The following is an 18,921-nucleotide window of genomic DNA, read 5'->3' as shown; positions in this document are numbered from 1 at the left end:
TAAATTACCTTTTGAACTTCATATTCCGGGTTATAACTTTTGTGGACCAGGAACTAAATTAGAAAAACGATTAGCAAGAGGAGATAAAGGTCGAAATCAATTAGACGAAGCTTGCAAATTTCACGATATAGCTTACAGTGAACATAGAGATTTGGAAAATCGACATAAAGCCGATAAAGTTCTATTAGATAAAGCAAAACTTAGACTACGTTCTTCGGACGCATCTTTCGGGGAAAAAGCTGCTGCTTTAGGTGTTGCGGCTGCTATGAAAGCTAAAATAAAACTTGGTATGGGTTGTCGAATCAAAAGAAAAACTATTAGACGCGGAGAGACCTTGAATTTTAACGTTTTAAGAAAATCCGCCAGACTTGCTTTAAAAAATAAGAAATTTAAGAATATGAATGATGCTGTAAAAGTGGCCATGAGAGCAGTAAAATCATCAAAAGGAAAAAAGAGAGTGAGACCTCTTCGTCACAGACGTATAATACCCATACCGAAAAGTGGTGGATTTTTACCTCTACTACCAATATTTGCTGCTTTAGGCGCTCTGGGATCTTTAGGTGGTGGTGCAGCAGCCGTTGCAAAAGCTGTTAACGATGCTAAATCAGCTAAAGAACAGTTGAAAAAAAACCAAAGACACAATCAGAAAATGGAGTCGATAGCTGTAGGAAAGTCAGGGAGTGGATTATATTTGAAACCATATAAAAGAGGATATGGTCTTTTTTTAGCCCCATCAAAATTTCAAAAGAACTCCCGATAAATCTTCCAAAACATGCTCTCACCAACATCGACATTTGCAAATATGTAAAGCGTTTGAAAATTCCTCGCTTCAGAGGAGTTTTTATGAAAGATTCGCTTCCAAATAAAGTGCACCTTAATGAGTGTGGTATATTAAATCTAGACAATAAGGAAGGTCCTGGAACACATTGGACAGCTTATAAAAAAACTCGAAACGAAGTTATATACTTTGATAGTTATGGAGATTTGAGACCACCTCTTGAACTGATCAAATATTTACAAAGCAACGGTTTCTGTAATATAGTATATAATTATGAATCTTTACAGACTTTTAATAGTATTAATTGTGGACATTTGTGTTTAAGATTCCTATATAACTGCTACAAATAAAATTGTTTGAAATTCGAGCGTTTTAGTTGAACTGTTAGTGTCGTCGAAGTAAGTTGCACGATGTCGAACGTATTCTCATTGGATGGAAACAGTTCTGTACTTTCGAGCAGATACTATCCACCAATTATCTTGGAAGATTATAACTATGCTTTAGGATTAGAAAGTTTGGTTACTTGGAATTCTTTTCCAAATATCGATAACAATAACAACAAATTTTATTTTTTTACACCAGACAAAAAAGAGCATTACATAGAAATTCCCAAGGGTTCTTACGAGATAGAAGACATTGAGTCGTATTTAAATAAAGAAATCAAAAACTATATGGAACATTATTTTCAATATGAAACTGACAAACACGGAAATAGAATAAAGAAATTTAAAATGTCAACACCAAGCTTAATAATCAGAGGAAATAATAATACTTTAAAATCGGAAGTTAAATGTACTCTTGATATAAATTTTTCAAGAAAGGATTCGTTAGGTAGTTTATTGGGATTTAAGGATACCATTCTGAAAGCGCATAAAACTCATATATCAGATTTTCCAACAAAAATTTTAAAGGTAAATGCTCTTTGCGTTTATTGCAATATAGTAACTGGTTCATACAAGAACGGAAGTCCCGTTCACGTCATCCATCAATTTTTTCCAACAGTACCACCCGGTTACAAAATAGTGGAACGACCATTAAATGTGATATATCTACCAATTAATACGAAACAAATAGATGAAATAATCGTTAAAATAACAGATCAAGAAGGTAATATTGTTAGTTTCAGAGGTGAAGAGGTAGGTGTACGGTTGCATCTTAAGAAGGTCACGTGATGGGTATTATATTTAATGAAAATCTAAGAAACCGAAATCTCTAGGATTAACGGTCTTGAACTAATATTTTTATTGAATATATAAGTCAGCAATGAATTTTGAAATATTAAACGTAAGCGAAAAAGCTGCCTATGATCATTCAATTTATTATGGAGAAAGACATACACACCTACCTTATTCTAACAGTTCATTTAACTACGATGATGAAATAAGAATTCCTATTGAACATCAAGATTTATACACTTTTCCACATTTGAGTACATTGCATATAGAGGGTAAGGTTATTGTGAAGAATGAAATCGACGAAATTGTACAGAAACCAGAAATCAAATTTGTAAATAATGGCGTTCTTTTGTTGTTTAATCAAATAAGATATGAAATTGCTGGAGTCGTTGTGGATAGTATTAGAAACCCAGGGTTAGCGTCCACCATGAAAGGATATGTAACGTATAACAGTAATGAAAGCGTAGCTCTAGAGAATGCTGGATGGTTTCCTAAAAAAGATTCGAATATAATTAAAGAAAATGGAACTTTTGAAGTTTCGATTCCATTAAAAATAATCTTTGGCTTTTGCGAAGATTTTAAAAAGGCCATTTTGAATGTAAGACAGGAGCTTGTTTTAGTTCGTTCTAATACCGATGTGAATGCTTTAATTTCCTCAAATGATAAATACAAAATTAAAGTAGAACTTAGTAAAATATGCTGGAAAATGCATCACTTGTCCGTGTCCGATGCCGAAAGGATCACCTTGATCGATATTGTAAGGAGCAACAGGGAATTGGATATTATGTTTAGAAGTAAAGAATTACATGAATTTGCGCCACCAGTTCAATCGATAACTAATACTTGGACTATTAAAACTTCCTTAGAAAAACCTCAGTACATACTTTTTGCATTGCAACAGGGAAGAAAAAATCAATTGAAGAAAAACTACAGTCAATTTGATCATTGTAATCTGAGAGATGTAAAATTGTATCTTAACGATACCATGTATCCCTACGACAACCTGAATGTTGATTTCACAAATAATCGTTATGCAATTCTCTATGATATGTTTAAAGAGTTCCAGACATCGTTCTTATCCAAAACTAGCGAGCCATTATTCGATAAGGATGAATTTAAAGAAAAGACACCCATAGTAGTAATCGACTGTTCTAAACAAACGGAAGCTTTGAAGAGAGGCCCCGTTACAATTACTTTGTGGTTTGAAACGACTTCATGTATTCCAGCAGACACCACAGCCTACTGTCTTATTCTTCACGACCGAATGGTAAAATACATTCCTGCACAAGATGTCGTCAGAGTGTTGTGAATAATTTGAAATGTTACTGTATTTAAAATTAATGTATTATGTTTGAGGGGTAAATAAAACTACATATACAACCATTTTTATGTATTTTATTTATGACAACCAAAAATTACATCTAAAGTTTTCTTTTAATCGTCTAATTTAATTGAGGGCCATCTTGCTGCATCTGGTCCTTCGGTCCATCCTAATGGTAATTCAGGATTAGCTTCGCCTTTGACAATGTTCCGACCTGGATTTTTCCCTTCTCCAGATATGTAGGTTAGGGCTGAGGCTCGTCTTGCCTGGACATGCCTTGGTGGTTGTCGGCTTAGACGGCCGCGAAGGCGGTTCAGTAGAGGAGGGCTGGAAATAAACGTGCCCCCCCGGGATTAAACCCCTGGTGTGGGGTCGTCAAAACAGCCCCGCGGACAAGCTCCCGCGTGTTTGTGCCGTGCGTGGAGACCCGTAAGGTGGGATGAAGGAATCCTGGAGGTTGAGCCCCCCTTGGTGCAGTGTGTCACCAAGGCTGGGCAACACGCCTCTTTGGCCTGGATTTCCACCAAAACGGGAGGTCGAGACTAACCCATCTCAGATCAATCGGCTGTGTCGTCGGGTCAGACCGCCGACAGGGTGAGTCCTTGGGGGAAGTGTAGTCTGAGCACGAGTAACCTCACTAGTTGAGGCTGCGTACTGCAGGATGAGCTTCCCTGGGGGCTATATCCTTCTGCTAGCCCTGACGTCGAAGTTCGGCGTCCCCTTGTTGGACTCCGTGGTGGGTGGGGACGCAGGAGGACGAAATCAAAATCCAGATTATGGAAATCGAAAACAATAAAAAAACCACTGAGGAAGTGCCTTCGGGTGCACCTCAAACAGGAAACCCAGCCAATGTGGGGTCGCAGCCTCCTAGGAGGAAGCGAATCTGCGGGGCTGAGGTAAAAAGGCGGAGGAAGGCTCGTTTGCAGGCGGAGGCGGCGAATACCGACCCGCCGAAACCGGGTCCATCCTCCTCCGGGATAAACCTCAAGGGTAAAGGGCAGGCTACGATAGCCAACCCTAAACAACCCGCGGGGAAAAAGACCTCAGGGTCAAAGAAGAGAGTGAGGTCTTCAACCTCCACACCTCCGGCAGCTGAGAAGCAAAAGAGGATGAGGAGGCAGGAGACTACCTCTAGAGAACAGAGCTACAGGGAGGCGGCTGCAAGTCATCTCCGTGTAGCGGTGATTGATGTGCAGCATCCACTTGGTAAGCTGACTGCTGGCCAGGTGGATATAGTACAAAAGGGCCTGATGGGAGCGCTGGACAGGCAACTGGACCAGTGCTTGGCATCGGGTAGACAAGCAGCCACTTTCAGGGGCATGAAGTACACAGGGGAAGTCCTAAGGATAACCTGTGAAGACGAGTTGTCCCTGAAATGGCTACAACAAACAGTGCGCTCCCTAACACCCTTGTGGGAGGGCGCACAACTTAACGTGGTCCCCTTGGCTGAGCTACCAAGGCTGGTGAGGGCGACCCTGTGGATACCGGGACCACCGGTGGATGCAGGAGTCGTACTTCGCCGCCTGGAGGGTCAGAACCAATGGGCCCACGTCAAAAAATGGCTTCTTTTCCATCGCGAGGCCAAACCCGAGGCTGCCTCTCCAGGCAACCTCTTTGTGTTTGGTCTTGGGATGGAAGAGGCCAAGATAATCAGGGAGAGAGAGGGCAGAATTAATTATATGCTGTCCTCTTTCAACCTGAAACTCAAGGAGAACGAGGCGTCGGCTCAGGAAGGGCGGACCCCTATGGAAGAGGTAGAAACCCCAGGGGATGAAGCCTCTACCAGTGGGGGCGGGCCCGCCTGAGAATGTGCCTCGTGTCTCCTAGGACAATTATGGGATTTTTGGTTGCAGAGATGGCGCTGCAGCAGATAAATTTCATTCAGATTAACCTGCAGCATTGTCGCATGGCGACGACTGTTTTGTGTCGTCGTCTAGACAAGATGCAGAACACTATAGCAATAATCCAAGAACCATGGATTGTAAAATCCAGGATCGCAGGGTTGAGCAATTTAAATGGCACTGTTGTTTCAGGTACCACAATAGAATCTCCAAGGACATGCGTCTACATTCCGAGGAAAATCAAAGCCGTCCTCCTACCTCAGGTCAGCTCCAGGGATGTGACTGCGGTAAATGTTAAGTGTAACATAGGAAGAGGCGAAGAGCAACTGGTAATAGCATCTGTGTACTTACCACAGGGAGCACAGGAACCATGTCCAACATGGGAAATGGCGAACTTGGTGGAACACTGTGATACCGGAAATATAAACCTCATCATCGGTGCCGATGCGAATGCCCACTGTCTGTTGTGGGGGAGCAAAGACACTAATGATAGAGGAAGAACACTAGCTGAATATCTTTTATCAACAAATCTAGAGATTCTCAACCGAGGCTGCGAACCAACTTTCGTAACATCACGTAGTCAGTCAGTAATAGATATTACACTGGCTACATGGGATATCTCACAATATATAATGGGATGGCACGTCTCTAAAGAGGCGTCAGTGTCAGACCATAGATGGATCATGTATACATCAAAATGTATAGACATGGAGATAAAGACGTACAGGAACCCTAGGCTGACGAACTGGGCTTTATACAACGAAGAACTGGACGACAGACTGGGGACCTCCGTGCAGTCTATACCAACGGAATACATTTCGACAGAAGACATAGAGAAAACCTTGACCATTATCAACGACTCTCTAATGTCAGCGTATGAGAAAAGTTGCCCCCTAAAGAAGGAAGGTCTGGGCAAAGGTACACCATGGTGGAACCGAAGGCTCAGCCTACTTCAATCGGGGCTAAGAAAACTTTTCAATAGACCAAAAAACACTAAGAAAACTGAAGACTGGGAAGCCTATAAAGAGCACCGGAAAGAGTTTAAAAAAGAATTAAGAAAGAGGAAACGGGAAACGTGGAGATCCTTCTGCAGCGACATAACGTCGACTGCTTCGGCCGCAAGGCTGAAGAGAGTTCTCTCGAAGGACCACACACATCAACCAGGTTTCCTAAAGAAAGAAGATGGCACCTTTACAGCCACCTTAGAAGAGTCCGCAGAACTTTTGCTGCAGACCATGTTTCCAGGCAGCACACGGACTACCTCCCATTCCAAAAGGGATGTAGTCGGTACTCAACCTTCCCCGAAGGACTGGGCGCTGGCTGCAAAGGTAGTCACGGAGGCAAGACTGGAGTGGGCAGTGGACAGCTTTTCCCCATACAAATCTCCAGGAGTTGACGGTATTTATCCCGCCCTCCTGCAGAGGGGAATGAGCAGACTACGCCCTATTTTGTTGCCAATGCTTCGGGCGTGTCTGGCTTTCAGCTACATACCGAATGCATGGCGAAAAGTAAAGGTTATCTTTATACCTAAGCCAGGACGACAAGATTACACCTTGGCTAAATCCTACAGACCAATTAGCTTAACATCATTCTTGCTGAAAACGCTAGAAAGACTAAGCGAAAAAGAGATTCGGGAGACTGCTTTGAGCAAGCAACCTCTACATCCGAACCAACATGCCTACATCCAAGGAAGATCCACCGATACGGCCCTACACACAGTTGTAAACCGTATAGAGTGGGCGATGGAGAACAAACTCTTCACCTTAGGAATGTTTTTGGATATTGAAGGAGCGTTTGATAAAACGACCTTCAAAAGCATAGAACTAGCCCTACGAAAGCACGACGTGGACCCCACCCTAAGTAGGTGGGTGGCCAGTATGCTGAGGAACAGGGAAGTAATGATTAATGTAGGTGGCACTGAGATCGAGGCTGTTGTAGACAGGGGATGTCCTCAGGGAGGAGTTCTCTCTCCTGTACTGTGGGATACTGTCGTTGACAGCCTGATACGACGCCTCAATGATCTTGGCTACCACACAATTGGATACGCGGACGATCTAGTCATTCTGCTAACAGGAAAAAACGCAGATACATTATGTGAGATAATGCAAGCTGCAGTAAAAATAGTCGAGGAATGGTGCAACAGACATACCCTCTCCGTTAATGGAGAAAAGACGAAACTAATCCTGTTCACCAGGAAAAGGAAAATTGGCACACTACAGATGCCAAAAATATTTAACACAACGCTTCAACTTTCGGACGAAGTCAAATACCTGGGAGTTGTATTGGACTGGCGACTGAATTGGAAGAAGCATGTAGATGATAAAGTAGAAAAGGCACGCTCGGCTCTCTGGCAATGTCGTAGGGTGGTGGGAAGGTCGTGGGGTTTAAATCCCAAGATCGCCCTTTGGATCTACACGGCAATAGTCAGACCGATGCTGTGCTATGGAGCTTTAGTTTGGTGGCCCAGAGCCAGACAAAAAACAACAGCCCTGCAACTTGAACACGTTCAGAGAATGGCGTGTCTCAGTGTTACAGGAGCAATGAGGACCACTCCCACAGCGGCTCTGGAGACTCTTCTTTGCTTAGCACCTCTCAACCTTTACATAGAGGAAGCGGCAATGACGACGTCTCTAAGACTTCACTCTCTGGGAGTATGGAACAAGCAAGGCCGCACAACGAAGCACACTCGGATCTTAATGGAGGCGTTCAACAGAATACCCTTGTTGAGGATGGGTTGTGACCGAATGGGCACAAAATTAATATATGAGAAGACATATAGAATATCAATGAGTGATAATTCAGAAGGACGAGCCGACATAGATATCTATGTCGATGGTGCCAAAACAGATAGTGGTTCAGGAGCCGGCATCTACTCCGAACAACTGAACGCACAAATCAGTGTACCTCTCGGCACCCACACGTCTGTCTTACAAACAGAATTGATGGGAATAATGCTGGGAGCTAGAATCATTGCTGAACGTGAAATCGGCAACAAATCAATACGCATACTTACTGACAGCAAGTCTGCACTACTAGCCCTGGACAGCTGTATGGTTCGATCCGGGCTGGTTTGGGAGTGCAGACAAACGCTAAAGTATGTAACGCAGAGGAATAGTGTGGTACTTTGTTGGATCAAAGGACACAGTGGCAACGAAGGAAACGAGAGGGCAGATGAGATGGCGAAGCGAGCCGCGCGTATGCCCTTCTGGGGACCCGAACCGGCAATCACGCCTTCGGTCGCCCTCTCGAACGAACTCGTAAAGCAATATACCCATAGACGCCATGAGCAGATATGGGCGACGTTGAGCAGCTGTCGGCATAGTAGAGCTTGTATGGCGACACCAGACCGTAAGTTGACAAAATTTTATCTCTCACTTTCAAGGGACAAACTGCGTAAACTGGTAGGATTCCTTACGGGACATTACCAGTTTAACAAACATCTACATACGATAGGGGTAGCAACAGACCCAATCTGTCGTGGATGCAATGAAGAAGAGGAAACAGCTGAGCACATTCTTCGTGAGTGTCCAGCCCTAGCCTCCTACAGGGAATCCATACTAGGGGACATCTGGCCTAGTATGGCAAATATCAGGGAGTTTCCACCCTCTGCATTACTCAAGTACATTCAAGCAGTTGGATGGCTTGACGAGTAGAGGAGCGGGAAAACACCCTGATATGGACTTGGGGAAGGTACAATGGGCCCAAAGGCGAGGCCTAAGTGCCGGCTGGCTACGGTCAGCCCCCATAAATTAAGAATCCAGAATCCAGAATCCAGACAATGTTCTTTTTGAGCCAGGTGAAAATTCTTTTGTGCTCCTGATTTTCAGAGGGCTTAAATGTGAAGGAATCGTAATTGATTATCGTTAGAGCCTCAAAGAATGTAGTGAGTGCTTTGTGATTTGCCAAATATGCAGCTCGACACATAAATTCGTCAACACATTGCTCGATCCGTCGGTAATTTTTCTGGATATTTTCAACAGGATAGAAGATATCCCCCAGATTCTGCCAGTGATGATCACTTAATAATTTATAAATAAAAGATTTATAAACTAGTGAATTATCAAGGTAGTTGGTGGTCATTAAAAACTCCAAAGAAGCATAATTTAAATTTTCAATGTTGTCTCTTTCACATATATTTAGAAATGCATCAATATAACTGTCAAGAGATTGTTTCTTTTGTAGGAGTACACATATGTCAAGAGTAAAAAAACCAACTTCATTTTCAGCAATCCATTTAAATACTTCATCCGGTGCAATAAATTCGGCTTTTTCAATAATGTAAAGGAACAAATTTAATTTTGTCCTATCATTCGCAGCGGCGCGAAGATAAATTTTATACACATTTTCGGATGCACAAAATGCTTGCAAATCAACAAATTGTCTCAAGTCAGACATTGTAGTAATGTGAAATCACCAACATCGAATAAATCATCAGCTAACTTAAACTGCTCTTATATTATAATTCCCCACTCTTCACATTTCTGGTGGCGAAATATGATATCCCCAAGGTCGCGTATCCGTTGCAAATCTTGTAACAATTCTCTTATCATCATTATGGCTGAGAACTATTTTCTCCTGTTTTATTGTATAAGCAATATGATGTTTTGATTTGATGAGATTTTGGGACTTTTCGTAATTTCGGTTATTAAATAAGCATTCTTTATAATTTTCGAATGTTATTGTTTTAAGTGAAGCTTTCGTACTACCTTTGGATTTCTTAACTACTTTTTTATTAAAATCATCGTTTACAACTCTATATGCATACATTTTCGATCTGAGACCCACAAATTCTAACATAATCTTACCGTTATTTTCATCTTTCATCAAACCTGGCACTTTTTTATTTTTTTGTTCTATACCATAAATATTAAACAAATCATAGTCTGAAGTATCAAACCGATGAGAATCTTTCTTAATATATTCGTATCAGAGCTGTTCAGTACTTCAAGTAAAAGTACTTGAAGTAATACTTCAAGTACTTTAAGTACTTCAAGTACTTTACTTGAAGTACTTTTATATTTAGGTACTTGGTACTTGGTACTTGAAGTATTTCTAAAATGTACTTGAGTTTAGTACTTGATTTTGCCAAGTACTTTACTCCAAGTACTTCACTCAGTATTTTAAATACCCTTGTATTACTTGAAGTATGAAAGTGGAAATTTCAAATACTTTAGTCTCTATTTTACCAAGTTTTCACATCTCAAAATAGGGTCTGTTAAATACTTGAAGTTATTAATTCAATTATTTGATTAGATGTATTTTTATAGTAAAATCGTGTTTGTTTCCTGTGAGGTTATATTTTGATCTGTGATTGTGGATATCTTATCCACAATATGACGTACATTTCATAGGTACTTGCATAATGTCGATAGATAGGTAGGTAAGAAAATTAATGTCATAAATATGTCATTTGAGAGTGGATGTAAAATTTTCAGCGATGTAAAGTTGTGAATATATGAATTTTGTCTTTTACCCCAAAGGGAATCGGGTTTGTTGACGTACCTGCTAAAGTGCAAGGTCGGATTTGAAAATATTTGAGAAATGATTCAGTACTCGTTCAAAAAGATATTTATTCTTTCATTAGTTTCTTAACCCCGCCTGGTCAGGGCGGAGAACTCGGCAGGGGATTATCCCTTTTATTATAATAGCAATAGCTGATGGCAGGTACAGACTTTCATATTTGCCTCTCCCTCCTAGAATTTAAACACAATTTTATGTTAAATATTTTGCAGTTTAATTTTCTTTATCATGTTAGACACTCGTTTTTTACCAAATTTTCTTTTTTTGTTTATACATGGTTCAGCCATATAAACTTAGTTTGTTATTACTACTTATATTTTCTCACATTACAGTTTCAAATGATCTGTTAAATTGTGTGAATTATTTGAACACCAACAATTTAAAAAGACGTAATGCAGAAAAACAATGATTTTAAAAGTCACACTAATTAGTGTCATTTATCTTTCCTGTGCGGATTTTATTTATTACCGTACAACAACTTTACGTTTTGCATTGCATCGCTTATTACATAAACCCAATATTGTTCAAAATGAAATATGTTTTGTGAAACTCGGCTCGTAGTACCAATGTTTTTTGTAATCCAGTTGATACGACCATGATTGTATGGTTTTGATGAGTACCGAATTGTACTTTGATATTGCTCGAAGGACCTTTGTTTTGTTGTGTGCGAAATAATAGACAGCGTTCGGTTTCGATGTTTAAATACAGGACGGTTACAGAAGTACTGAATTTACATTTGTATTTACAATATCAGGTAAAGATACCCAAAAGGGTCAGTGGCCCCTTCCGTAAATGGAACAAAACACATATTCACATTATAAAAAAAATACAAAGTTAATGAAATTCGCGATTAGTTAGTATAATTGCCTAGATAAATACACCCCTACGAAATATTTTAACAATAATAAATTTAGTACATATTTACCTGAATTTTCGCAAAAACCGTTGTTAGGCATTCCCTGAAGTCATTGTAGTTATCAGTTACTAATGTCATCTTCTTTGGGTTTTCAGGTAAAAATAAAAAATAAGCCAATCGAAAATGTAAAGGAAAATTTTGAAAGTATTGTGGCATTAGACGAACAAAATTTTGTATAAATGGACGGAACAGCATTACGAACCTATTATTTGTGATTTGTCAGTGTAAAGTTGCATACTTAGTTAGACAAACATTGCAGTGATTAGTGTTTACTATTTAGTCACTGTAGTATTTAGGTTAATTTAATCATTTTTAGAATAGTAAATACGTAAGTGGTAGATAGATATATTCAGGAATATGGGGCATTCATTCCAAGAAAATTCTCAGCATTTTTGGTAACCGCAAAAGTAAAAAACGACTAATTACTTTGATCACCTTGATATTTTTCAAGAGTTATAGTTTTCGCTGAAAATGGACTCTCGTTTTAGGCATTTTATTTTTTATTTAAAAAATTCATACATTTTTTTTTGAAAATGCAACATAGTGACTTAAACATTTTTATGTCACGAGCATGTATATGTATCGCACTGCTCTTAAAATTTTTTTCTGAAAAATTTCACTTTCAGAAATCCGGCCCTGTGCACTTTCACAGTGGGTAATGATTAAGGGTGCTGTAAACTGCCCACAAACTTAAACACGGAACCGGTTCATAAAATTCATATATTTTTAACACAACTTTATTAAAAAATCAGAACGTTTTGGTGGTGAAACAAAATTCAAAATATTAAAAAAAGCCAACAGAAGCCTGAGAAAATACCATACAGCGCCGATGTTTTTGTTATAAATTAATAGTAAGCATACATAGACAACGTCGTCATGTATTTTATTTTAAATTTTAAATTAGAAATAGACGTTAATTTTGTCGAAGGCATTGTGTCAACAGAAAGATGTAAAAGTATTTCAAAAGAATATTATTTATAAATAACATAGTATTATTAATAAGTGAGCTACCATTCTGCATTTAAGTTGATGCTTATGCAATTTTTTATGTGGCGAAATATGTATTATTGTATACGTAAATTCTGAGTATTAAAAAATTCAGTTCTAAAATATATTAAGCTTTTTTAAAAAAACAGGAAAAGTTATCTAATTCTACAGTATTTCAAATAATTAGAAAGTACTTGAAGCATTTTCAGTACTTCAAGTATTTGTAAGTACTTGAAGTATACCTCCAGTACTTCAAGTACTCGTAAGTACTTGAAGTAATGTACTTGGCTTGTACTTCAAGTACATCTGAAAAGTACTTGATACTTGAAATACTCTTGCTGAGAGTAAGTACTTGGTACTTTACTTGAACACTATTTCAAGTAGTACTTTGTACTTGGTACTTCAAGTACTTTTTTTGAGTACTTTGAACAGCTCTGATTCGTATATATCATCTACATGAAATTCGTAAATTAGACTGTCAGTGTCGGTGTAAAGCAACTTTGCATTACTGTTAAATGTTTCCTTAATATAACCATAGTGGAATTCATAGAGAAAAGTTTTAGAAATATCTAAAATACAAAAACCGACATAAATTGGTTTATTTAAAAACACCTCTAATTTACTCATTTCGATGATCGCTGAATCATCACCAAATACAACGGAACTGTGAAAATTTGGTTTAGAAATAAGAGAACGAACTCCCCATCGTCCCTCCCATTTACTGACCAATCGAATATCCCTATGTTTTCGAACATTTTCCATGCATTTACCATAAATAGCGTTAATCATTAATTTAAAAAAATCTTTTTCAAAATCGTTCTTCGCTTGCTGTCTAAGCCTTGTATTTAAATCTATATATTCCTTTAACCACGCAGACTGTTCGAATTTAAGAACACGATGTACACATTTTATTTTCATACCAAATTTTATATACATTTTTAAATTCCTATAATGTATAACATAATTTTTCTTAGGATATAAAGTCAATAACAACTTTTTAAGTTTAGACCTTGAAATGGGGGGTATCATGTGCTCTGGAGCTAAAGGTAAATCGCTATGTATTTCATGCAAATCTACTGGATAATCCAAATCGCATTCAATAATATAACCAGTTGTGGAATTATCGGAAGTATCTAAGATATCTGAAATATTGAAATTTTCTACAAATTCAAATTTCCCATAGGGTAAACATTGAGACATTGCCGCTCCGTAAAGGTTATTAACATCAAAATACATTAAATAGGCACTATCTTGTGAAGGATCATATTCGTCTTTATTCATGTACTTATTATTGGCTTTACCGTATCTATTAGAACATTGGGAAACTCCACCTCTAATACCTCTCTCCACAAAAAGGACTTTATCTATATCCGTTAAGAGTTCTAGTTTAATTTTTGTCGTTTTTAACATGGCATCAAATGTTAAGCCTGGTGCAGTATAATAATGTAAGGGATCAAGTTGATAAGTATTTAAACACGTAGTTCGAAATGCTTCGAATACGTCGGCTAAAAGAAGCACATCTGTTTTTAAATATAAATCGGAATATTCTCCTAATGTACGAATATTGAAAGTATTCCAAACTTTGATAGCGTTAAGAATAATCTTCATCTTTAATATCTTGTTCGTATAAGCGGCTATAAAAATCCTTTTTTTCGGGTAGTTTTGTTTCAAGGAGTTTCTCCCAGGAATTTATATAATCATAAGGAAACACTCCTTTTCTGTTTAACAAATAAAATTCTTCCATATTATTACAATTTGTCTGAGTAATAATTTTTTGTGAATTATCTAAATTGGAAGAAAGTTTGTCTAAACTGTAGGGCATAAATCTGAAAGAATCAATAAATCGTAAACTAACTTTTGTATCATCGACAAATTTAGTAAATGAAATATATCTTTCTTTATTGATGGGAAGCAATTCGATGTCACCTTTTATTGAATTTGAAAGTTCTTTAATAAAAAAATGTGCATCATATCCACTCATATTATGAAACACCACAGGTATAACACAAATATCTTTATAATTTAAATTACAACTCTGATGTGCAGCACCCCTATACATTCCAGTTAAGTGATTATGATCGCGCACTTTAACGTTATTTTCTGAAAAAGTTTTTTTACATATATGACATATTTGTGAGGATTCAAACTGCTCACGTTCTTGTGTAGTTAATTTTTCCATAGAAATAATGTTTTGAAATTTGTTGTTACAAAAATGAGCCAATTGATTTAACTCTTGAACAAACCATTGGATGCAATCTTTACCTCGATACGAACGAAATCTGGAAAGAGAATTATCATATGAACAGTGAAAATAGTATGCAACACTGTATGCAACGTGTTTTTGATAAGGATCGGTTTTACAAGTAGTGGACATGTGGTCTTTTGAATAATCAAGAAGAATACTCTCGAGATCTGCATATATAGTAAAAGGTACTTTTTCTTGATATCTATAATTTTGAAAATACAAATAATTTTCGTTTTCTGATGGCAATCTTATGGAATATTTATTAATATTCTGACATGTAGTTTTATGTTTTTGGAGTAATTCCTCTGTTGTGAAATGATTTAAACATCTTTCGCATATATAAAATTTACATTTATGGAGGGAAAGTTGCTTAGCTAAAAGAGCTGACAAATTTTTGATCCATACGAAATGATAGAGCAATTGACGATCTTCAAAGTGATCATTGTCGTTTTTTGTATTTTGTATTTGTGTTTCAGCAGGTAGCATAAGCAAATTAATTACTTTATTAGAATTTAAAAACCTTGTGCTTAAACGACAAGGTAAAACTTTTTTCTCCTCGATGCAGTACAAATTAATTGCAAGATTGTTGAGTTCTTCAAATTTTTGAATGTCTTTAATTGTGATTGGAAAGTCTAAATTATCATATTTCAACACATTTTTGAAGTGTGGATACGACGATTTTCGATGTGAATTTTTATCGGTAGGGAATAAAGCTGAAACTACTGCCCATAGAAAACAATATTCATCATCATTTTGGACATTAATTATTGCATGTTTTTTTTTAATGCAAGCTGGTGTGGACACGAAAGTTGAGTAACCAAATTTGATTGGATCATATTTATTTATGTTAATTTTCAATCCTAAAATCTCATACAACGCCCAACCGGAGTCCTTTTCCGCAAATTCTTCTAATTTCTTCATTATCTTATCAACAACGTTCTCTTCGTACCATTGCTTTAAATCTGTATATGCATCAATGTGCTGATTTTTTGTGGAGAATGTTTTAACGTCTGTTTCACCAGAGTGCGGTTTAATAAAATTTGCCGAAAAAATTACATTTACTTTTAGCATCGTGTTTTTTAGCTCTTTTCTAATTCTAAACATAAAGCATTTAAAAGATTGTCGAAAAAACTGAAGAGGATCTTTAATGTGATGATTAATTATAAATCCTGTACGAATCCTTTGTTCAAAACAAGATTCTATGTCTTGCCAGGTTACGTTTGCCGTAGGTTTAAATTTGTCTCTTTTAAAATAACCTTCTCCAATTGTTAGAGACAAATGTTTTTTCTTATTTAAAAGCTTGAAGCGGTAAAATTTTAAATAAGCTATAGACTTGTTTCTAAGGAATTAGCATTTTCTAAAATATTTTCTCGATGTATTTTACATCTAAGTGCTTTTCTAATTATTCTAATGCTGGTATTTATATAAACTAAAAAATTTTTAATTTCTTCGATTGTTTTGATTTTACTAATATATTCATGAATTAGCTTAAGCGAGCCTTTACATATAGCCGTCACTGTTTCCTGCGGATGCATTTCTTTTTTTTTTTTTGCTGTCGAACTTGTTTATCACAGTAGAAAGAAGAGCACTATTATTTTTCTTTATTTTTCTGTGGAATACCTTCTTATTTATATGTGAACGAAATTTCCGATTGTAACTCACAACTCAACAAATTTAATAAAAATCAGCGAAAAATGAGACGCGTATTTTTGCAAGCTCAGAAAAACAACTAAATTATCAACTTCAGCGTAATTAAGAAAATGTATTCTGTAGTAAAAGTGGAGGAAAATAGCAAGAGTGGGGATTGATAATGTGTATAAATTGAAGATCACCCGCAAGAGCTACCACCCCACCATGACTTACCACCTCTACAAGCTTGCTATTCGAGTGTGTGTATACAAGAACATAACTAGTCTAAAATGTTTCTGCCTATTAACGTGATGGTACTATTAAGTGCGCTTGTTGAAAACAACTTATATATCTATACCACGCCAGACATAACTCTCCTGTATATTCAGACGTATGAAAAGGAATGTTGGGAAAAAATGACTCCGATCAATATAATCGAAACCAGTTATCATTTCTTCTATGCGAAAAATATAACAAGGCAAAATCATTTGGCTTACAAGATAAAAACAGAACAAGGAAATCGACAATTTTCTCAATGGTTAATAATAGAAAATATTAACAGTAGTAAGAATTCAAAGGAAGTCATTGATTTTTGTTTAAGGAACGATCATGTGTGGTCTGCTTCACTTTTTCTCATATTCTCGATAATGACCGTAATAGTAGCATGCGGGGATTTGGCGAGCCATTAGTGCTAGTTGTGGTGGTGGTGGTGGTGGTGCTGTTGAATACATATATAGGTTACTTCGCAACAACAAAGTACTCATTCTATCCGAACAATGTTAGGCTTAAAATGCACACTTATTTTATCGACCATTTTAATACAGAAAGATTTTTATTTATTCACTGATAGGAATGTTACAGATGTATATTTACAAACTCTGGTTAGAAATAAAGAATGTACTTGTAGAGAAATGATAGAAATTAAAAATGGACATGATCAGTTAGTAATGTTTAATCAAAAAATGTATCCGTTTCCAACCAACTGCAGTATCAACTAGAATTTGTCTTCAAAAACAGAAGCCGATGCAAGTCACCAAATATCACCACTATTAACGATTATAGTGGATACAAAAGTTCTAGCGGTGAACATGCTACACAATATTGTTTGGCAAAACCCTGGATCTGGATATTTACTTCTGCAGGAGCAATTATTTTTGTAATTATATTTGGTGTGTTACTTTATTTAGTGTTAACATATTTCACTCATTGTAGGAAACCCAATAATCCAACAAATGTTTGAAAATTTATGAATGTACGGATTCAATAAAACAATTATTTACATTTATTAGTTTTATTTCACATATATCCTATCATTTTTTCTAACAGCATTAGCACTACGATTTAACTCAACAATAAATTATTTGATATTTTTCAAATTATTAGCAGCACGACAGGAATCATCGGGATCTACCACTACAGTATATGCTGACATAGCTAAATTGTTTGGTTCAAATCGTACTTCCTTTTTCGCAATTCTTTTCTTATACTTGGTGATGCGATCTTCGCAACTCGCGGAAGTGAACAAACAAAGTGAAAGAATTAATGAACAAAATAAATTATTGTTTATAGGTTTTTGATTTTCGTTTTTTAATGATTTTTTGTTGTTTTCATATAAAATTCAACAAAAAGCGATTTTTGGTTAACTTGAAATTTTTTTTTTAATGTTTTAGTATATTTAGTTGTGATGGTAGTAGTCATATAACAATAAATATAAAGAACAACCTATTTCGTTTTTTTTTTTTTTAAGTGTTGCATGTTGGGCTTATTCGAATCCTTTTTCGATGGTCTTTTTTTCGACCTGAAAAAAGTTTTACGTAGCGACCTCGAAAAAACTAAAAATGGCTCCTGTATCAAGGTTGACGTGGACAGAATCGATTTTTTTGAGCAAACTTATCCGTTCGTTCCAGAAGAAGGTTTTGATGTATACAACCGATACCCTATCTCTTACCGTTTGGGCACTAGAAACTTTTGCCCTTTTCTAACTCAATTTCAACTTTTTTCGAAATTTTTTTTGCTCAACGTGTGTCTTAATTCTTTTAGCTTTTTTCCGTTCCCTTGTACCGACATGCTACCTCTTACCCTTAGGAGCTATAAGGTTTTTTCGTTATTACTACTAAACGGTAGATGAAAATACTTTTTTTGCTACGTAGACCTATAGACCGTTTATTCGGAAATATTTTGATACAAAAATATATTTTTTAAGTTTTACCGTTTGGGCGCCACAAACTTTTGCCCTTTTCACAGTCATGTCAAAAGTTAGCGAAAAACCGTTGACGGCTGTCGATATTATTTGTTTTTGTCAATCTTTTTTGCCCTATACACGAACCTCCTATCTCTTACCATTTTCGAGTAACAAAAATTTTTTCTATTTAAACGGTAGATACACCTATGAGTCATAATCATTTTTACACACGATTAGATAGTACTTCATGAATATGCATTTGTTTTTGTGGAAAAACAAACTTTTCAAAATTTGGATTTTTTTTTGAGATTTTTTTTGTTTTAATTT

The 18,921-nt window shown here is 36.8% G+C and overlaps 1 protein-coding gene across 1 annotated transcript; it reads right to left on the bottom strand.

The window, feature by feature from the left end:
- Nucleotides 1-12,940: 12,940 nt before the first annotated feature.
- Nucleotides 12,941-14,146, bottom strand: LOC135138591 (uncharacterized). The gene has a single exon (XM_064068569.1). The coding sequence runs from the start codon at nt 14,144-14,146 to the stop codon at nt 12,941-12,943; it is 1,206 nt and encodes a 401-aa protein (XP_063924639.1).
- Between the last annotated feature and the right edge of the window lie 4,775 nt (nt 14,147-18,921).

The sequence above is a fragment of the Zophobas morio genome, unplaced genomic scaffold (assembly GCF_036711695.1).
Source record: "Zophobas morio isolate AGI-343-1 ecotype UQ-CSIRO unplaced genomic scaffold, CSIRO_AGI_Zmor_V1 ptg000030l, whole genome shotgun sequence".
Classification (NCBI taxonomy): domain Eukaryota; kingdom Metazoa; phylum Arthropoda; class Insecta; order Coleoptera; family Tenebrionidae; genus Zophobas; species Zophobas morio.
The sequence above is the reverse complement of the archived record's forward strand: the minus strand, read 5'-3'. Positions and strand labels throughout refer to the sequence as shown.

Bases quoted from the DNA above. Each gene is read 5' to 3' on its own strand.
- LOC135138591 (XM_064068569.1), bottom strand. From the start codon at position 14,146: ATGAAGATTATTCTTAACGCTATCAAAGTTTGGAATACTTTCAATATT.